We start from the raw sequence: 21,901 nt of genomic DNA on the forward strand, positions 1-21,901 counted from the left end.
GGAGCTGAAGCAGGGCAGCCTCCACAGCCTTGTCCTTCAGTAGCCTAAGGTCAGTTCATGGCTGAGGTAGGAGGGCATGGCTGTGTGAGAGCCATGCAGGTGCTCCTTGTGTGGGCTGGAGGCCAAACCTCCCTAGGTAGCTTTTCCATTTTCCACATGGCCACCATCCTGTACTGTACCAGACTCTACTTTGCACACTCAGAGAGATTTGGGAATGCAGTTTCTCTGTTATTCTTCCTCTCTGGTGTTTTACCAGCTCATTTGGATTCTTGCCTCTCTCTTGGGTGCTTGTTGAGCTTCCTAGAGGACTCATTAGCCAATTATTATGAAAATGTATACACCCATTTCTCCACAGCATTGGTGTACAATTTTTTTCAGGTCTGGTCAGCAGCATCCAGTGGTTTAGGTGAAATTTCTTTATCACAGAGATGTGATTGTGCGGGCAATAGGTCATGCTGATGCCAATCAGGTTGTTGCCCCAAAAACAGGAATTGTTATATCCCTCTCTAGGAAACAGGGCAGGGATCAGGTTTGCACTCTGCCTGTGGCTCAAACAGACATGAGGCTGTGACTGAATCACGTGAAAATGAAGTTTGTGCTCCATATTTCAGAAGAGAATGGACTCAGCCAAGTGACCAATGGGTTCATTTATCTTTGGCCCAACCTCCGCATCAAGGGGCAATGCAAGAGGAAAATGCCATGAAGATTTTTTTTTTTTCCAGTGCAGATGAAGGCCAACAGTGAGAAAATGAAAGATGTTTCTTGTGGGAGATCTCCCATATTTTTCTTCTGGCAAAGCCAATAGGAACCAGTGGGGACTCAGGAACATATGGCATTGATTCCTGGCAGAAAGACAGATTTGCTGCACCCCAGGATGTATGGTGTGTGCTGGGAAGGGCATTGCTCTTCACCACATCCCCAGGACCCCTCGACTCAAGTGGACTTTTCCTGGAGTGGCCCCTGCCAGGCAGTTTCTCTTTGTGCTTCCTCTGTTGTGCTAGACCTAAAGAGATAAAGCAGAACAAGGCAGCAGCTTCAGAAGGTGAAGGGCTCCAGCCCATCTCCCTCCTGTTCCTGAGCTCTCCCTTTCCCATGGGGAGCCAGCATGTGGGACATCTCTGGCACAACTGAGGCCTGTGTCCTCCACTACTATGGAGCCTTTGAGTCAGGCTTGGTGGCATGTCTGTGTGTCTGTTTTACAGCTCCTTCTCTTCCTCCTGCTCATCCCAGCCAGGTGGGAACTGGGAGTGTTCCTCCTGTGAGACCTCTGGGATGGGGTAGAAATGGAACCAGCCCCAGACATCCAGGAGCCAGCCTCCCCCCACAAAACCATAAGCCTGGCTTAGAAGTTGTGAATAATGATGAAAGAACTGTTTTTAACCTGTAGGGTGCAGCAGTGGCACATTTCGATGGAAACAAAGAATACCAGTTTGGAAGGGATCTCAAGGATCACCTTATCCAACCTCCCTTGGCAAAAGCCCGGTCTAGATAAGAGAGTCCAGCAGATCTGGGAAGTGTCTAGTGCTGGGGAATCCACTACTTCCCTAGGGAGGTCATTCCAATGACTGATTGCTCTCAGTGTGTAAAACTGTCCTCTAGCATCCAAGCGTAATCTCCCCAGGAGTAACTTGTACCCGTGACCCCTCATTTGCTCCATGTGACTCCTCCTAAATGGAGTCCCCATCTCCTCTGTAGCCACACTTTAAACATTTGAACTTGGTGATAAGTTCTCCCATTTTCAGGTGGGCTGACACTGGAGTTCTAGAGCTCGCCTAAGTGTTTTCAGACCTGAGGGGAGACTCCCAGAGCTGTGAAAGCAGATGGCAGCACAGCACAAGGAAATGCTTTAAAAGGAGACACCCCTGGCACTCTACGTGGCTTACACAGCGACAATATCCCAGGTTAGCTGGAGGGGAAAGCCTCTGGGTTGTGCTATTGTTCCCTCTTTTGTATTTCCTAGGGAAGAGCAGCAGTGTAAGTATGTACCCCAAAACCCTGTTCCCTCTGTGTCCACAGTTCCTGAGCTCCCCTTCCTTCTGGGCTTACTTTTTGTGTTGCATTTAATCCAGGGGAAGGCTGCATCTCTCTCACAGATACTAGAGGACTCGATGGGTTGAGAGATTCCCCAAGTGTGGAATGAGCTCTCCATAAATTCCAAACACTTATTTTCCCTAAGAGTTCATGACATTCTTGGTAGTCTGGGCTCTGAGTGGAGTGGAATGCCATTAGAGGAACTAATACATCTCCTAGCTGAAGTCTGGCTGGAATTTCTTTTATACTTTTTATTCTGTAGATCTGTTACACTGATCCTGTGTTTCACCTCAAGCAGGAAACAAAACGTTTATGGAAAAGGGCTATGATATAAAAATATGATGCAGTGGGCAAAGCTGTCAGGAGTTAAAACATTACCTCCAACTGCCCTCTGCTAATAACTTGCATCCTTTTTTCCAGGAACAGTGACATTCAAAGTGCCTGGCAAGGGGCTTCCAGATTATTGGAAGTCTTGGTTACAGAGATTAGAAACTCCTTCTGAAAATAGCTTTCTTAGGGGAACTCTGTTGCAGCGTAAGCCAGAATGGACTGTTCAGTTCTCATCTATACCAGTAAAAATCCCTATCAGCCCTGTGCAATGCCCAGATAGTAAAGGGTAGAATATGCTTCATTTCCTTCCACATTGTGTTCTCTTACTCTTAGCAATGTTTCACAGCATGAAGTATCCAAACTACAACACTTTTTTCCACGTTATTATTGCTCCCCTACGAGGAAACTTTGTCCTTATTGGGCATTTTCATCCTTGGCTCATGTAACTTCAACTTTTATCTCCCTCCTTCGAGCCCCAGCTTTTCCCCGCTCATCTTTGTAATCTGACATTGTGATTTGTTCACTTGTGTGCTTGTTTTTTTCCTCGAAGAAGATTTGCTGAATCATTGGGGAGGAGGCAAGAGCTGTAGAGGCAGCTGGTGGCCAGTGATAAAACCACAGCCACATCCAGCTTTCAGGGTTTGCCAGTGACAGCCCTTCAGTTGAAGGCTTGAGTCACATTCCCTCCCGAGCTAAGATTGCCAGGCACTTTGGGATTGAGGAAGAGAGGACAACGAGGTGGTACCCCCAAAAGAGAAATTATTGTTCCTGGTGACTACAAAGTTTGTGATTCTGCAAAATTAATAATGATGCTGTGAAAACTTTTAGGCTCGGGGCTAAATCCTGCAGCCCGTTGGATGTTGTGCCCTTTTGAAATCCTTAGGTACTATGAGCAATTCCAATGCAAAGTATTATCAGTCTTGCTGAGTTCTCCACCACCACGGTTGTGGCACGGTGTAGCAGGCACAGGGACATGGCTCTCTGACTTTCCAGCTGTTTCCCTGAATTCCAGGTAACATGAGAAACCTCAGCTGTCTCATGCACACGCAGTCTGAAACCCAAGGCCTTCTGCCCTGTCAGCTCTGCCTTTAAGAAAATTAGGGTTTTTTTATGACACTCATAAGCATAATTCAGAAATAAATTCTTATCAGTAGTACATGACACTTGTCCTAAGAAGAGTTTTAACTTGGAATGTTGTACTTAGTTTTAATACTTCAAGGAGGTAAGATAAAAGTTGGTTAATAAACAAGACTGCACGTCTAGCTCACCTGAGTTCCATTTCTTGTTGTCCTACTCGGCTTTGGACAAATGTTTTAAGGCAGATCCTAATGCAGAGACCTTGCTTTAATGCTTTATGGGGTTTTTGTGGGGTTTTTCATGATTCAACTCCAGTATATTGCTGTGCACGTGCAGGAATTCTCCCTTGCTCTTATCTGCAGATCTTGAAGCTGCTACAGGCTGGATCTAAATAAGGAGCTGAGGCAGGGATGTCTGACTGACACACTGCTTCACCATGTCCACACTCTCAGGATGGGGCCCTTTCAGGAACAGAAATGCTCTGTCATCTCCAACTTCCCCTTCCTTAGCTGAGACAAGAGATAACCTCTACTTATAAAGAGAAAAAACCAGTGAACTTGACCACTGCTAAAAATCCCACCAAAGGTCCTAATATAGATGAGCCTGGGATGTAAGATAAAGTTCCATGGCTTTAAAATTATTCAAGAGGGAAGCAGAATCAATGGAGATGGGTTTTTAAACCTCTTGCTCTTCATGAGGAAGCCTTGAACATCAGAAATGTGTTGGCTTGTGCTGAATATGGCTGTTGGAGCTTGCTGAGGAGCCCATGATGCACAGAGGAATTAAATGGCTTAGAGGTTGCTCACGACCAGGAGAACTGTAGATTATGGGCTGGAGCAGAATCAGCTGTGAGAAACTCAGCCTGAGAGTGGTGCAGAAACCACAGGGCTGTGACTCAACTCATGTAACTTTAGATGCCTACAGATACTGGGCTCCCTCTCTTCAGGGAGAGAAGTAGGTGCATACAAGGTAGGACTTCTGCCCTGGTTTAGATATGTGGTTTAGGAGCAGAAAAATAGTTTCCTAGGTAAGTTTCTTACCAAAAAGGAAGAAAACCTGAGTCACCAGGTCACAGCAGAGATCTCCTGATCTACTCCTGAGGGTTCCCTGCCTCATATCCCATGGAGAGCTGGGGACAGTACTGCACCCAGGCAGCTAAGGATGAGCACATCCTCCCAGCACAGGGACAGGGCTTGCATCCCAGTAAAATCCCCAGATACAGGCAGGACCCAAGACACCAGCCTGAACCAAAGGTGGTGGGGTGTAAGATGAGGGCTATCTGTATGGTCTGGATGAGAAGTGACCTGATAACAGTGTGGTCTGGCAGACTAAAGAAACATGTTAAAGCTGTAGGTGTGACACTGGTTCATCCTGCATGACCCATCTTGATCAGGGAAACCAGGCAGAGGATGTGCCCTGCAGGAACCTCTCATTCCCCTCCCTGTCATGGCTGAGGTGTTTGCAGAGGGAGCTCAAACAGGTCCAGGGGAGCTCATCCAAACACAGGAGGTTGTCCCTGCTATGATCTTCAGCTGTATTGATTTGGTTTCTGCTGCACTACAAGAAGATGTCAAGGTCTGTTTGCAGGCTCATGCTTTTGCAGCTCGAATGGGAACAGCCAGGATTTCCCCCCTTCTATTCACTCAGGGGTTTTTACTATTTTGCAGAGACAGAGCAATTATCTGTACACCAAACCTTAGTGACTGGTGCAACTGTGAAGGGGAAGATCCCCCTCCCAAACCTCAGGGAAGGCAGCAGAGGGGAGAAGCTGCTCTGGGCACTGAACGGGAGCAGCTCGCACAGTAAGCATCAGAATTGCTTGTTGTAAATCTGATTCTCACACTAGGCAATGCTCTAAGAAAACCTTCCCCATGCACTCCCTCAGGTCCCAGTGTTCACATTTGCAGCTGCCAGGCTGCACTTACCCAGGTTATTTGCATGGATGGGGGCTCCCTGGGTGGCAGAGGCAAAGGATGACAAGCCTTTCCTGCCAATCTGTCTGTTGCTCAGATGAAGTGGTTGGAAAGTGCTCACTCTCCAGTTCCCTCTTTGGCTCAGGCACTCTGATAAGGCCTGGGCTGTCCTATCTTGCCCTGGGAGCTGTTCCTCCTCCCTAACAGGCTCCCTTCCCTGGCTGACAGTTAGCAGCCGGCAGTGCTTGATAAACTTATCAGACCAAAGCTGAGCTCAGTGCATGCTCAGCTCCTCCCCAGCCCCAGATTTCCCCATTCCTGAGGACTCTCTGCTCTCTGCCTGCCTTGCCGGCTGGTGCTGTGGACACGGATGCCCCTTGGGCCCACAGGTCAAAATCAGCCCAAGGAGCAGATTGAGAAGTGCTCAGATTGAAGCAGCACATTCCAAGTGAAGGCATTGAGTGGGATGTTTACAGCATCCATATCCAGCTCTGTCTCTCTCCCTGCAATATTATTCATGAGTGGAAATGCTCTTGTCTGGTTTATCCTCCCTGTATTGCTGCTCGCCCTGTTCCTCTGCTGGTTTTGAGTTTAGTGGGTTTATTGCAGGGTCTGCCTGCCTGGAGGATTGCTGAGCCAGTTCTGGGATGAGGGTCCTTTGCTGGATTCAGTTCCTGTCACTGGTTATTGGTGTTGTAGTTGTGCTGGGGCAGTCCAGCCCAGATCAAGGCTCCATTGTACGAGGTGCTGGATGTGGAAGATAAGGAGGAGCAGTCTCATTCCTGACTATCTTACAGTTGAAATAAACAAGTGAAATGAAGGGGGCAGGGAGAATGATTACCCTCCTCTCACAGATGGGGTGAAGAGCTGAGAGCTTCACAATGTGCTGAACAACTTCAGAAATCCAGCACTCAAGTCTTGCCCAAGGTCATGCAGGAAATGCGTGGCAGATCTTAAGTCTCAGCTTAAAGTTGCAGCTTTAAGATCAGTGTGTGTCCATGGTGACTGTTAGTTTTAAGATGGCGGGCCAGGAATTCTGCGGGGGTCTTTGTTTTCTTACTTCTCATCCAGCACAGAGATTCACTATCCCTGAATAATTTTTCTGTGGCTGTTCTGGGTTGCCTCCTCTGACTGGATGTGCTTCCAGGTGAAAAGGGGCAAAAAATCTCTTCTTTGTGAGCAGATTAAATGTTTAAAAAATGGTTTTTTTATTGTTCTATAGCAGCTTTGCAGGATGAACTCCATATCCTGTCCCATGTTAGAACCTTAATGGCAGGCAGGGATGTTTTCCTGCCTGTGCAAGGAAATGTGCAGGTAGCTATTTCTGGGAGACTGCCCCACACCTTCAAGTTCCTTTTTGTGTGCTGTGCTGATGGCTGGAATTAAACTGCTGCTGTGTCTCCATCACCTGTGACTAGGGAACAATCTGCTGTGAGAACAAGGGACTCTGCTCTTACCTTTTTTTCACTGAAAACCCTTTCTCATGATGTCTAAGGCGGGAATCAAGTGGATGCAGCAAATAACTTTAACCAGTAGAACCTGCACCCAACTGGAGTCCAATTCTTCCCTGTCCTTCCTCTCAGTTTGTTTTAGGGCTTCCCTAACAACGCAAGAAAGCTTCAGGATCTGGCCTTCTCCAGGATTGCACACTGTGAGGTTATTAAAACCTGAAGATAAGCTCCAGCCTAATGCTGTGCTAGCTGGGAACACCCCTCTGCTTCCTGCAGGGGTCCCTTGGCTCTGTCCTCATTAGGAAGACAGATTCATCCAGTGTCCAGACTGAAATCCACCCTTAATCACAGCTCTTCTGGGCTGCTGCTCTCAGTGCCTCAAGGCTGTCTGGAAGACACAGAGGCACCTCTCTCCTCCTGACAGATGCCCGGGGTTAGTGCTTTGCATGTCCCTCATTTGCTAAACAAAACAGCCCAGAGACCAGGATTTTTTCCCCCTAGCGATAAAGGAAAGGAGGTGTGAAGGGGACTGGGGAAGTACAGGATACAGAGCAGGCTCAAAGAGAGGCAAAGACAATCAGCTCTTTCTTTAGCCACAAAGATTAGTTGAGATTTTGCTTTTTGCTATCTGTTTCCTTGACTGACTGACTAGAATATTTGAGGTGCAAGGGGAGGTGATGGGAAAGGGGCTGTACCAGAGTGGTCAAAACGAGGAGGATTTGCATGTTTGGAGAGCAAGGCCAGGTGTGTTCAGAGTTGGTGACAGCCATGGCCTGGTCCTGACAGGTGCTGAGCATCCTTGGGTACCCATGGTGTAGATTCAGCAGCTCCAAGGATCTGGGGAGCCCTTTGCCCTTTGTAGCAGGTCTGCCCATAGCTGCTGCTGTGCTGGGAGGGAAGAAGGGGCAGTGGGGCTCTGCCTTGTTCTTCCTTCAGGCTGCTGACCTCCATAAGCCTCAAGCAATGCCAGGGTTTGGGCATTAGGTGATCTTAAAGTGGCAACTCACTACTCAAGGGGAAGAAACTGTAGTGTCTCAGTGGAAAACATTGCAAGTTAATTCCCTCTGCTCCTCCTCCCTTTTGACACCTCCTGTCTCTGGCTGTTCTGTCTCGCTGGTGCCTTTGCCAGTGGCTCTCCTCCACAGGCTGTGCCTCTGACATGCTGCCTGTACCTGTGAGAACGGTCGGCCTGGATCCCCTGCACTGCTCTGGCCACAGATGTGTTCTCCTGAGCTCTGCAGCCACACACTGCCTGCAGCCATTCCTGCGTGCTTCCCCACTCACTGCCCATCCAGTCAAAGTCATCCCTGGATCTCGTGGATGTGTTCCCCAGGCTTCTCACAAACACCAGGCCAAGTGTTAACAGCACCAGTTCCCTCCTGGCACTGCTTCCTGCAGTGTAGCTGCTCTTCAGGGATATCTGGGCTCAGTAGCCCACCCTGGAGTCCTGGGGGAATAGCAGACAGGACTGGGGTGATGTGTTTGGAGGGAGGAGCTGTGGGAGCATACAGGAGATAAGATCCCAGCTGTCCATTGCAGGTTATAGCTCCTCTGTACCTTGGAAATCAAGGGCAGGAATGAAAATCTAAGGGATACAACAGCTCTTCTCCATGAGGCTCAGAAGAAATAGCTGTCTGGTTTGGTTTTATGAGTGGTCACAGGCACTCTTGCCAATTGATGCAAGTGTGCCAGTACTTGACTCCAGTGGGCAAAATTGGGAAGATTTACATGAGTCAGACACTCCTGCTGTCCTCAGGGAAGTCTGTGCTGGTGTGCCTGTGTGGTTTGGGGCTGGAGGGTTTTGCTCCTTAGCAGTCCAGGAGCTGACACCCTCTTTGAATATTTCTGTTTGCAGATTAGTGAAGGACAAGGGGAATTACAAACACAGTTTGCATTTTGGGCAGTAATTTTAATAAGCTGAAATGACTTTACCTTGAGCAAGTCTTGTTCACGTGTGGGTGCTCACAGGTGTGTGTGGGGCTGGGGACCAGTTCCACCACAGGTTATGCACCTTCCCCAGAATGGCTCAGGGAAGGACAGCAGGGATTTACTGGAGGCTTTGGCACTGTCTGTTGGACACACATTCCGTGCTCCTGGTGTGGCCCTCCTGCTCTGCAGTGCTGGCTCTGGCTCCGTGGGGCTCTGCAGCAATCTGTCTCCAGGATGAAAGTCTCTCTAATGGGAGCCCTTTCCTGCATGTGAATTTCCATCTTTATTCCCACTCAAACCATAAAGAGCAACCCTAGACTCTTTCCCTTCTCCTTTTTCACCCCATCCCCACTGCCTGTGTACCAGAGTCAGGTATGAGCCGTTCTTTAAATGAGAGTTTTGAACATGAAATAAACTGTGTTAGCCCAGTTACTGAGAAGGAACAGATTTATCAGATAAATCCCAGCAGGCCTGCACATGTCACTGTCTGGTATAATGCAATAAAAAATATACATTAGAATAAGTATAAATACATATTTACAGTGTACAAGTAAAGCCAGGAGTACAGACTCTGGGTTTGAACTTCTAGGTACATATTAACGACTTAGATCTTAGGAACAGCATTAAAGGGGAAAGTACATTTCAGGTTTTAGGAGAATAACTTGGGACTTACAGCAGTGGAACTGAGGGCAGTTCTCTCCTTGGAATACATGAATTTTCCACTTGGACCATTTTGTCTTTGCCCATGATGGCAGCCTTCCTTCATAAGCCTTTGGAGTGAAATGCCTACAGCCTGTTCCCAGGGTAATTCCCACCGGTGTCATTGTCCAAGGCTGTGTGTTGAGGGATGCAGTTATAGAATGAGCTATGTGCTGCTACAGTGCCCCAATTAACTGAAAACACTTGTCTGTGTTATAATAATGTTATAATAATACTTTGTCCTTCCTGTTTAGAACTCAGGGGACTCCACAAACCTGAGTGAATGGCCCCATGTCACCAGGAGGGGTGGAAAAACAAAAGCCCAGTGCAGTGACCTGTCAAAGGTTATAGAGAGAGAATTTGGCAGAGCTTGGAGGAGAACTGGTTCTTTACTTGCTCCAGTGCTTTGCTTCAACCCCTAGACCTGGCAAAAGGAGGAAATACCACTGCTCTCTTTGTGTAATATTTGTGAGGTGCTTGCATGCTCTGCCAACATGTACAGGCTCGGTCACTTCCTCCTTGAGGAGAGTGCCTGGCAAGCAGAACTCTGGCCCTTGACATCGATATCCAGGGTCACTCCTGCCCGTGCAGTGACTCAGGATTGCTCGGGACAGCTCTAAGCTGGCACGTCCAGCCTGCAGGGAAATACTGTGGGACATACCAGCCCCGATTCCAAGAGCAGGCAGACTCTCCCATGGTACCAAGACATGGGGATTATTAGTCCTGCCTGGTGCTGTGGTGTGGCTCTTCCTGGAGCCTGCTTGGGATCTCTGCAGTGTGATGTCTCTGAGGAATGTATTTAGAGACCCCTGTTATCTGCTAGGGATAGGAGCTGTTTCTTCAGTATTTTCCTCCCACTCCAAGCTAAAAATACAGCACAGTTAACTTGTCATTTGATCACAGTAAATGCTCTGCTGAAAGAAATTACTTTAAGGTGTCTGTTGGCAGAATTTATGGCCTGGCAAGTCTCTGCAGAAGGCCTGTCCAGGTTGAGCACAGCTGACTGAATGCAGTCTATTTGCATGCCCTGGGCTTATCTTCTCAGCCATCAGAGCACAACATGGTTACAGCACTAGCTTGGCACAGATTGTTGCTGCCACCAGCCTAGGAGTCCCCTCCTCCCCACTGGGCAGCCTGACAAACTGGATTCTGCTCCTGGTGTAAATCCAGAGTAATAGTGACCTTGGAGGAATTCCTCTGGGTTTACACTTGAGCAGGTGATGTCAGACCTGGGCTGGTACCTGTTGCAATTAAAAAAGTGAAAGTTCCCACAGGTTTCTTTGGGATGTGTAAGGCCCTGTACTGCCAAACACGAAAACCAATGCATGACTTGGCCAGTCCCCAGGGGAGCATAGGACACCCTAGGAGCTTTATGAGGTGGATGGGGACAGTTTTCTTCCCTGGAGCATGAAGTGGGAGCTCCAGCAAAGACCTGGAGCCAGCCATCACTTGAGGCTGTGCTGGGTCTCTCGGTGCCTCCTCAGATCCACCTTGCGCTGGAAGCCCTTGGCACAGAGCTCGCAGCTGAAGGGTTTGAAGCCCGTGTGTTTGCGGCTGTGGGTGATCAGGTTGGAGCTCTGGCTGAAGGCTTTGCCACACACCTGGCATTTGTGGGGCTTCTCCCCTGCAGGGCACAGAAAATGGTAAAAAAACCCCCCGCTTTAACAGGTGAAGGAACAGAGATAGAAATGCTTTTTAGCAGAGTCAGACCTGCTTGGGTATCAGGGTGCTAACAGCCCAGCTCTCCTGGTGGTGTGTGTGGACTGTGATCCAGCACCAGAGGGTGGGAAGAACCAGGGATGGTCCTCTCCAGCTGAATAACCCATTCCCTGCATCCATGGCTGGGTACAACCCCGACATGCACCAGAGGCTGGCCAGTAACCACGTCCTTGTCAGGCAGATGTGCTTCAGCCTCCTGCTGTCTCACCCCACATGGTATAATGACTTTCCAATGCCTCTGGACACTTATCCCCAGTCTAATACCTCTGTGTCTGGAGGCCATGTACATGGGCATGATGGGCTCTAATTGTTGTTTTCTCATTGGAATATTTTGTTTCTCACCTGTGTGGATGTACGTGTGCTTCTTCATGTCTGACTTCTGGTGGAAGCGCTTCCCGCAGTACTGGCAGGGATAGGGACGTGTGTCCGAGTGGATCAGGAGGTGAGTGGAGAGGGTGGAGGAACGTTTGAATGTCTTCCCACACATCTTGCACTCAAAGCTTCTTTCCTGTTGGGGAAGGAAAATCATGGGATGTCTGAGGCTGCAAGACATGTGACAGAGCTTGAAGAGTGATGAGAATTGTAGATTTGATAAGCAAATCTCCTTGGCTCGTGGACTAACACTGGGTGCAGCACAAAGGGAATGCAGGGAGGGTTAATTATGGAAATGGATCACATCTTGTGATCCAAACTCCTGCACCCTTTAGCAGGAGGTGAGGGCACAGAAGAGTGAGTAGCAATGATCCTCCCTTCCCTTCCAAGGAATTCTGAAGGGCAGTCTGAGATTTGTGAGACCAAGAGCTATGACCTGTGATTTTCAGAGCTCCTGTCCTTGTCACTGCATGCCACAGGAAAGGCATCATGTTTGTAACCTAGGAAGTGTCACTTCCTCTACAATGGATTAAGCAAGACCTGAGGTCCAGAGCTGGTTCTCTGGAACCTTGCCACCCACCTGGGAGTGGATGTTGGTGTGCTGCTCCAGACTCACAGCGTGCCCAAAGGTTTTGCCACACACTTCACAAGCAAAGGGACGGGTCCCACTGTGAGACCTTCGGACATGGACCTCCAGTCCATGGGGAGTGGAGAACACCTGCAAAACAAAATCCCAGTGATTTTTCTGACACGACGTGGCTGCACCTCCATCTCTGTTTTCAAGTCCTTCTCTTTATTTAGTTCTCCACTCTGTGAGAACTCATGTGAACTGCAGCAATTCCCAGTGCCTTGTTCTCCTGACTGCAGGCCCCACTCTGAGCCACACACTTCAGTGTGACCAAATAAAGAATGGGTTTCATGCTTCATGTGTGCTATGAAAATCCCTCCAGGCCTTCCCCATCCCAGAGATTGTCATCCAACACACACCTTGTTGCACTTCACACAGTGGAAGGTCTCCATGTCTGAGGAATAATGCAGGCTGTAATCCAGGGGGGGCTCAGTGCTTGGCAGGAGGTGGCTCCCATACAGGCTCACAGGGTGCTCCAGCAGGGCTGACTGCATGCTGGAAGACATCTGCTGGTAGCTGTATGGCATGTGGAAAGCATCCCAGGAAAAGCCAGCTTTGTAGAAGGTTGGGGTGCTTGCTGTGTTAGTGCAATCCTTCATCTGCAGCCCTGGCATGGCCATCTCTGAGTTTGTAAAGGAGAGGGAGAGGTAAGTGTCACACCATTGCCTGAAGCTGGGCACCTGTACAAACTTCCCCATCTTGCCTGACCTGGGGAGTTGCAGTTGGCAACTTCTCCTCGATTGAAATCCTGATTCCCCAGGTAAAGTTCCTGTTGTGACTCTGATTTTAATCTGAGGTAATTTTATGGCAAAGAATGCCATGGAAATTTTATGGCTAAGGAAATATTAAGACTCCTGCTAGTCCTCCTTGATGGGGTGTTTGAACAAGTGTCCTGTGGGCACCTGCCTTGAGCCACTCAGCACAGAGCTGCACTGAGATGGGGAGGTTCACTCATTGGGAACAACAGCACTATCCTTCATTCTTTCTGGTGTGGACCTTTTCCCAGAAAAGGGAAATACAGAATGCTCCTGATGAGCTCTGCCCAGGACGAGTTTGACCATTGATGTCAAAATAAGAGCTCTCATTTACTGAAAATCTGGGTCCAGTTTTAGGGGCTTCATAACCAGCTCAGACCTGACCTCTTTTGCAATTGGAGTTTTGGGTAGCCAACCTTGGGCTGAAGGGCCTGGAAGCATCCTGCTCAGGTAGTGGACAGGGATACCTTCTTCTTTCAGTTCAGGTGGGTCCTTTTCTTGTTTTGGAACCACACATCCCAGGTCCTGTTTCTTGATGTCCTCTGGTGTCCTGTTCCCTGTGGCTGTAAAGAGCAACATCACAGTTCTGCCACTCTTGCTGTTACAAGAACAGTCTGTTTAGGTGAGTTTTGTACTCATGTGTGAACTCCTGCCTGGGCACAGCCACCCATGCTCAATTCCCTGAGGAAGTGCAGACCGATGCAAGCAGCATTCAAGGTCTGCCCATTGCTGAGGAAGGGAAATTCCAAGCAGGATGAGGTGATAGGATCCTTGACACCTGATACAGTGAGAGAAAATCAACCCTAGAATTATGCTGTAAGAATAATTTCCCTATTTAAAAGCATTCCTGTTTGTGTGGGTAACTAACAATCACTAACTTATTAACCTTCCCACCCCTCTCCTGAGAGAGTTGTTAACTTGGAGTTATGGACAGCCAAGTAGGGAAGCAAAGAGGGGAGGCAAGTCCTTATGCACTGAGCCTTGTTTCTTCCTGCCCATTTATTTCTCCATGCTTGTCCCAGCCCTTAAAGACACCAACCCACCCTTGTGAAACTTTGTAGTAAGAATCTAAAATGGACAGAGGTCTAACATGTGTCTCCTTTCTGCTGGAGATGGGACAGATCTGCTGAAGGACAGTATTTATCTGTTTTCAAAACCTGCCACTGCACCAGAGACACAACAAATGGCTGAAGGATGATGGCAGGAATGGAAATTAAAATGTTACTTCCTTACTTTTTTATCAAACTTATCTCTAATTTGATAGCCAGGGCTAGAACAAAGGGAAAATTGATCCTAAATTTGAATAAAGAAAATTTGAATGGTGCCTGAAGGAAGAAGATAATTACCCTGGCCCTGCCACTGCTAGGATGGCTGTGGGAGAGCAGGAGCAGGAGCAGGAGCAGAGGGAGGAGAGCAGGGATGGGCAGAACTGTGTTGGGTGGCGGTAGCACCACGAAGAGATGGTAACACCCCGAGGTGGAGAAGATGCAGTCCAGAGGGAATGTGGGCAGCGAACACAGAGGGAACTGGAGATGGAGGTGGCAGAGTTGTGAGTTTGTAGGAGACTGACAACCCACTGCAAGCTCTTTTCCCAGCTGTTAGTGGCCTGAAGTTGGTCATTTTTCACAAATGTGACCAACTCCACACAGCACCTTATAGCTCAAATCTCCCCAGCAACCCAGCAGGAAGCAAAGGGAGGATCAGCGTGGATTTGGTGCAGAGAAAGGACACACAGTAAGGGATCAGCCCACCCTTACACTGACATCCCTGTGTGGAAACCCTTGGATGTTCTTTAGCTCTCTCCTCCTGCTCCTTTAGCTGCCTACTGAATTATTGATTTATCTCAGTGTGTTCCTGCAAGCCCAGGGGATGGATTGACTCACCAGTGAAGGCAGAGGTGACTGGACTCCATGTGAGTACTGGCAGGTCATCGTCCACACAGCGGTGCTGGTGATAGGTGTGAGCCTTTTTGCTCTTGACCAAAAAGGAGCGTGGCATCTTCCATTCACTTTCTGGGATGGAACACAGAAAAACACCAGGTAAACTTCTGTGGCTTGGGGAGTAGCTTCCCACTTGTTTGATATTAAGTGCACCCTGGAAAAATCACACTTCACAATCTACTCCAGGCTGAGGAAAAGGATTACAGAAAAAGAAACAGGGACAGGCTTAACCTGAGAGCTGTGCTACAGGTCAAAACTGCCTGGGGAAGACACTCTGGAAACCAGGACCAGTCTCTTGTAGTCCTGCTCTGACTACAGGACAGGCTGCATCTCTGATCTCCCTGACAGGATACAGAGGGGGTACCACGACTTAAAGATCCCCATTGGAGAAAGTCTCAGTGCTTGTGCTGGACCTGGAAAGGCCCAGTCCCAAGCCATGGCCTGAGCTCTACTGTGAAATTATTATAGAAACAATAATGATAGAAACTACATCAATAATAGGAGAGAGACAGGGAAATCCCTGCAGAGTGATGTGTGGAGAGTTTCCCTCTTGCTTGAGTAGTTGGAGTTCTGGCTGACAAACAACAGAGCAGAGGCAGGGCAGGAGGGCTGGGTGAGAAGTCACTTTTTGGACCCAACTCAAATATTACAGACCGTTGAAATGGCAGGTTAGGGACAAACATAAAATTCTGAAATTTAATCATACCAAATTCTCTTGCAATGCGTGTCTTATCTTTGCTACCCAGAACCCAGCCCACCCTGTGCCTGCTCCCTGGGGCTGGTAACTGTTCTGGTGGAGGCAGGGTGGCAACAGGGACAATGTTGTGTGCAGTAATATCAGCGGGTGCCTTATTTGCATGTGTATTTGCATTTTCCCTTGTAATTGTTTAGGATAGAGGCACTAAAAACAAATCTTGCTATATTTAATTTGAAAAGTCAGTATTTAAGTACTGGCTTTCTGTTGACTGGAAACTGTTATTTTTATTCCTTCCTGAGAGCAATTCAGTGGAACCTACTTATTTACTAAAGAAAACCCCACAAAATCCATAAAGTTTGCTCCTGTTAAGCAGGAATGATATGAAATGTCTGCCCAATGACAGAGCAGTCCTGGAATCCCAAAGAGGCAGGGACAGAAAGGTCTGTTCCCCAGAGTTCAGAAGTGCCTGTACTACCCCTTCATGCTAAATATAATTACAGAGCACAGTGGTGTTGTTTAAAGGTCTGAGGGCCACATTTACAGTGGTGCCTGAAGCTGTGGGATTCCCACAGCCAGGTCTGCTGGGACCAAGGGGATTGCCAGGGTGCCCCCAGCTCAACTGCCTTTGGATATGCTGCTGTCTTTTTAAATCTGGTCCAGGATTCCCACTGTTCCAACTATGATTTCAGGGATAATTCCTGTTGACTCTAATAATTTTTTCTTCTGAAATGACTCACCTGTTTTTCTTCATCTTTTTTCCAAGAAATTTACGTGTAGCTTGAGATGAATAATAGAAAGCTGAGGCCAAGAGCAGACTGTTAATTTAATTTTAGAAAAAGGACAGAACAGCACTGAGGATGAACCATAAGCAAGCCCTTGGGGCAAGGGGCACTGAAGTACACGGATGCTTTTTGCTCTCCTGGAACTCTCTAATGAGGTTCATTCAAAGAGCTGTAAAGTGTCTCTGCCCAGTGAAAAGCTTCAGGCACAGACATAGCTCCAGCTCAGGGCAAGCACAGGGGTGTTCTGCACTGGGTTATAACCCTTCAGCAGCTCTGCTCAGCCCCTGGCCCTCCCATTCCAGCAGCACTGCTGAGCTCCTGGTCAGTCCTTGCTGATCTACCTTTGCACTCACCCAACCCTGCATTATAGTCCTGTCCTAAGTTAAGGTGCTGACTCAAACCCTTTAGACCTGCCATTTCCACTCCTGTCACAGGGATTTTCCCATGTGGTGGGGCAGCTCTGTGTCCACAATGGGTGGTATTCATGCCAGGAAAGTTCAGACATCAGATTTCTCTGCCTGAATTAAGCCTCTCATTTCCCTGGGCTTCCTCCACGGTGGCAGTGGGTAACTGTAGGGTGAGAGCCTGCATCCAGCTGTGCCTGCTGGAACAGCCACTCTCCCTGCCCTCAGGCTAGACAATCCTGGAGAATCCTGTGGCAGCAGCTGGGCAGCTCAGCCAGGTAAATCAGAGGACTGGAGATGAGTGGCTTAAGCAATCCAGCAAAGTTTTGTGGCAGTGCCCATATGCCAAGTGCAGACAGCACTAAGTACAGCCCCTCTTTTCTAGTGGTGGTTGAAAGCAGATGTCCATGAATAAAAAGAATCTTTCTGGATGTGTTTGCCCCAGCCTGTGTAAAAGTCGAATTTGGTCCAGTATCCTGCCTGCTGATAAGGGCCACGACTGAGCACAACCATCTTCAATGGACTGAACGTTGCAAAAGGAAGTCACCTTCCCCCACCCCATTTTACAGAAAGAAAAAAGGAACTGGGAGCCCAAAGCAGAGTTAATTACCAACTGCACTGGACTGGCTTTGTGATTCACACAACCAGGCTAGAGGAAAGCTACAAGCAGAGATTGTGGGAGGAATAAGGACTGTTTTTCCTCGAAACTCCAGATTATCTGTAGCAAGGGATCAGCTGCTCCTAATGGCTCACTGTATTTCCCAGGAAAAGCAGTGCTGTGCACAATGGACCCTGCACTCTGCTATGTTTGAGAATTATTGGAGCTTCTGACAGAATTAAGCTTCAACCTTTTGCTGAAAATTAAACTTTCTTTTTTTTGGAGTCTGTTCATTTCAGCTCCTGCGGCAGCAGTTTCTACCTGGACTGGTAAGTGCACAAGGGAATTTATTGCTTGGGCAGAAGTGCCCATCTAAAATGGAAGAGTTCTGGCATTTTTATTAATTCAATATAGGACATATAACCAGTAGGTGGCTAGAACTGACATTCTTATTAGCCTGCCATTCATAAAGGTGTGTTATAATGTTATAATGTGCCCTGAGGAAAAGACAGCAGGAGCCAAGGGGAAAAAAGCAGCTTCACTATTTTGGGCACCTCACCTGAAACACCTTAGAAGGGCTTACTCCACCAGTTATAAATTCCCCAGTCAGATCTGAAAGCAAATCAAGCATTTGCATGTTCAAACTCAAAGTTCTTTCATCCTCAGCGATGCTTTTGGATGATTTTGCAGACTATCCCAGGTAAAACTCTAATGGGACACTGAAACACTGCAAATGGGCTTGGTTTTTAGTTTAGGGGTGGCTTCTGACTCCAGGATCTTCATTTTACTGGATCCTATGTTCTCATGAAGCCCTAACTCTCACTTCACTGCATGACAGCTCTCAGCTACCAAACCCACAGGACTGTCCTTTGATGTAATTTACAGGAATTCACACTCTTGGTGAATTAGGTTATGAAGCCTTTGGGAACAGTGTTTGCAGGATTGTGCCACGCTGAACCCAATTTACAGTGAAAGATCCATTCTAATGCTGACTTGTATTTTTCTCTAAATTCAAGTAATTCTGTTTTCAGATTTCCAAGGTTAATTGTAGAGACTGAGCACTTTTTCTTGCTACACTCAGTGAAACATTAAATTTAATCTGGCATTACAAGGCTAGGACTCACTTGTAGTACATTATACCACATCTTTGGCTGAGTTGATGAGCATGCAAAGTTTTAGGCTAAACAGGGCTTTTTCCTTTCCATTGCTTAATTTCTATTATTTATATTTATATCTTAATATTGCCCTTTTCCTGTTTTTTTTTTCCTTATTTTTCTTTTTTTTCTGGAAAAAGTGAAACTTCCAAAACCACAGAATAGTTTATCTTTCAAAAGACTACATTTTTGAACAAAAAACATGCAAAGTTGAACACGATGTGTCTCTGGTTTAAGAGCCTAATAAAATTTACAAAAAGGTTTTATGGACTCTTGACTCTTTAAATATAAAGTCAAATTTGAAAGAATTTCAGCTATTTACAACAAAATTAATAATTTCTTCACTAGTCCACCCTTGCAAAATCGAATGTACTTGGGGCAATTAATTTACAAATGACATTTTAATTGGGAAAATGAACAGGACATTTTAAATTCTTGTGATAAGACTGGATAAATGGACATTATGGCAGGAGCAGTAACTCATGAAGAACTCATGAAGTCCAAGAAGTAGAACAGAAATTCTGGTACAGCTGCAACACCCAGAAAAAAATATTTAGACTGTAATTGCTGCACTTCTTCTCTAGAAAGCTCCCATAGCTCCCTGTGGTGTTGGGAATGCCATTGGCTTTAGGAAACTTTGCCTTAGGCTTCCATGGATGGAATTATGCAGTGTATTCTCCCAAATTCCAGATCTCCTTAATGTACAGATGCAATTTCGATGTGAACTTGCAAATCATTAATGCCTAGAATCAATCTTGTGATATGAGAACTGCCTATAAATAGCTAATTCCATATGCTAAAATTTGTTAGTTTAATCAGCCTATATTTTTAAAGGGTGAAAAATAATAAAAGACGGATTTGAAGCAAAAATCCTGAATGGGAGAGGAATTGTCACCTACAAAAACTGGCACAGGTGATGGCAGCAGAGGTGTGCTGCTCTCTGAATGTAAAGGTCTGGCCCTATAAAAGAGCAATTAAAAGGAAAAACACAGTTTACCCTTTCCTCAATGGCAAAGTAAAAAAAAAAAAAAAACAACTCCGCAGCTCCTGCTGATGGAGTTGGCTGGGACACAGGTACCTGAGACCATTGTCACATCTCTTATATTTTGTTCTATTGCCATTTCCACGTGTGAAAGTGAAGTACATGGCATATAATTTCAAAAGGTTCAATTCCAATGAGTCAGGTGAACTATTACCATAAAGGAAACCTCAGGACAAGTGGCTTAGGCAGTGGAATATGTTACATGTTTGCACAGAGAAGCAAAGAAGAAGGAGGAGGAAGAAAGCTTAGAAAAACATATCAGAAAAATGAGAAAACCAATGCAATTTAAAGTGTTTAAAAGAAAAATCAATCACCTGTTTCAGGGACTCTGCTTTACTGGATTTGCCTTGAAATCTCCCCAGACAAATGAGATGTCCTCTTCTCTTGGGACTCCTCTTCCACTTTTTCACTTGGTCGCAGTCGGCTGAAATAGATACTTCTCCTTTTTCTCTCTGTTTTTTCTTCCCCCTGTTCCCCTCCCTGATTTTTCAATCAGATTATTTGTGTCAAAATCTGGCGGTGAAGAAACAGCCAATAAGAGGCAGAGCCCAGAAAGTATTTGCTTATCAAAACTTCCCAGGACTTTGACAACTTGAAGAGAATTCACGATGCCCAGCTCGAAGCCCTGGGGGCAGCACCCTTCACTTTTGAGGGCAGCTTTGCCTTCTGCAGGAATACTCCTCTGTCATATTGACAAAAAGCATGACACAGGAAATAATGTACTGAGCAGGCATTTGTTATTTTGTCTTTTCCTTAAAAAAAAATAAATTTAAAAAAGCCCTTAAGAAACCTGTATTTTTACACACATTCATCCCCTGCATCATATCTCTCACAAACAGACACACCATCTGTCTCACACACACACACACACTCACATACTTGGGGCTCATAAACAAAACCATTGAGCACATATGCACAGAATTATTTTATTCCAGAATGGATCTTTTATCTCTCCATTTTCCAAGGAAATGCGAATAAATACTTGCACAGTATAACTGAAGAAGATGCGTGTTAATCACCCTTCATTTTCCCAGGCATATGTGTGTGCAATCCACACATATTTTAGGCATTGCTCTATCTATATACAGCTGTATACAGGGTATAAATATAGATTTAAGAAAGCTCATTAAGCAAGCTCATTAACAACAGCTTTGCAACAAGCTCTTCAAGAGCAATAAGAATTTGCACTTCTATCGACTGCTTTTCAAAAAAGGTTTGAGAATGGGCTTGCAAATGTGAAATATTTGAGTGTCAAAGTAATGGCCCAGTGGAAGGAGGGAGGATGGAGCAGGGCAGAGTCCCCAGGTTGTTCTATAGCACAGGTGGGAACAGGAACTGGAGAACAGGTTTTTTTCTTTTAGAATCCTTGGGCATCACTCTTATTTGGAGACAAACAAGGAGGCCTGAAATCCCCAAATACCTGGGAGAGAGAGAAGGGGAGTAATTCCTTGATTCCACCTATTCTCTAGTTATACCAACCCTCGGTGGCATGAGCTGTGCGCCCTCAGATGTCCCCTCCTGTGCCCACAGCTCTCTCTGTGCACGGTGGAACTGAGAGAGCAGAGATGCCTCCCAAGGAATTTATCATTCCAGAGGTAAGTGTACGGCAGCTGTTGCATGCTGAGTACCGGACTGCCACCAGCAGGAAAATTCCTCTGGAGATGGAGCTTTCCTGCTCCCTGTGAGCTCCCAAACTCATTTCACTGCCTCCTACAGCTGCATGGCTCTGCTGGGTCCCTTTTCCTGCTGCAGCTCAGGGTGGGGAACACCAGGAAGGAAAAACCTTTGTTCTGCCCCGAGCCCTGCGGGAGGCTGGGGCTTCCCTGAAGGAGCAGATGTGGTCCAGGGACACTCGGGGCTGAGAGCAGAGGGATTCTGCATCTGGCCACGGCAGGGCCTGCTGTCCCCAGCACTGTGCCAGGACAGACACGAGTGCCAGCCGTGGCATTGCCCCACGGCACCGGCTGGGCTGTGCAATGGGGTTGATGCAACTCAGAGATAGGAGCGTGGATTTCACCCGCATTGAGAAAGATTCAGATTTTGATCTTAACCCATCTGCCATTTAGTGAGCATAATTAATTCTTGTTGTTTATAGAAATGAACAATCCCTTTTCCTGCTCCCTCCTCCCCCCCGTATTTATCTAGCCAGGTTTTGCATGAAAGAAACGTTCACAAGGCATTGTGCATGGAAGCTGATTTGCATCCTCTTAAACACAGGCATTTGAGGGATTACATTTCCCGCTGCAAAAACAAGCATTGTAACAAAAACCCAAAATGTACACTGCAGCTTCAGAGTTTTGTATGAAGACAGTTACAGGAATTAAACAAAACAGGAAAATTACAAGCTGCTGAAAAGGACCGAGATGTTATTTGATGAAAC

At 46.9% G+C, this 21,901-nt stretch overlaps 1 protein-coding gene across 5 annotated transcripts; it reads right to left on the bottom strand.

The window, feature by feature from the left end:
* Positions 1-670: 670 nt before the first annotated feature.
* GFI1B (growth factor independent 1B transcriptional repressor) lies at positions 671-20,135 on the bottom strand. Of its 5 annotated transcripts, none has more exons than XM_062505701.1 (7): positions 19,836-20,131; positions 14,788-14,916; positions 13,321-13,467; positions 12,509-12,771; positions 12,102-12,239; positions 11,492-11,657; positions 671-1,003 (listed from the first exon to the last, which is right to left on the bottom strand). In XM_062505701.1, exons 2-7 carry the CDS (start codon positions 14,900-14,902, stop codon positions 672-674), a joined length of 1,161 nt encoding a protein of 386 aa, XP_062361685.1. In that variant the 5' UTR covers positions 14,903-14,916; positions 19,836-20,131; the 3' UTR covers position 671. The 5 variants fall into 5 exon arrangements, with proteins under 5 accessions (XP_062361685.1, XP_062361687.1, XP_062361688.1 ...); XM_062505703.1 differs by lacking the exon at positions 671-1,003 and adding an exon at positions 6,536-11,054 and having other exon boundaries at positions 19,836-20,113; XM_062505704.1 differs by lacking the exons at positions 671-1,003; positions 19,836-20,131 and adding an exon at positions 6,536-11,054 and having other exon boundaries at positions 14,788-14,939.
* Between the last annotated feature and the right edge of the window lie 1,766 nt (positions 20,136-21,901).

Source organism: Cinclus cinclus, chromosome 19 (assembly GCF_963662255.1).
Source record: "Cinclus cinclus chromosome 19, bCinCin1.1, whole genome shotgun sequence".
NCBI lineage: Eukaryota > Metazoa > Chordata > Aves > Passeriformes > Cinclidae > Cinclus > Cinclus cinclus.

What these genes read in the sequence shown, in the direction of transcription:
- GFI1B (XM_062505701.1), bottom strand. Translation starts at nt 14,902, where the DNA reads ATGCCACGCTCCTTTTTGGTCAAGAGCAAAAAGGCTCACACCTATCAC. An exon ending in AGTCACCTCTGCCTTCACTG is followed by an intron (nt 13,468 to 14,787) that starts GTGAGTCAATCC and finishes TGCTCTTTACAG; the next exon opens with CCACAGGGAACAGGACACCA. An exon ending in GCACACGTACATCCACACAG is followed by an intron (nt 1,004 to 11,491) that starts GTGAGAAACAAA and finishes TTATCTCTTTAG; the next exon opens with GTCTAGCACAACAGAGGAAG.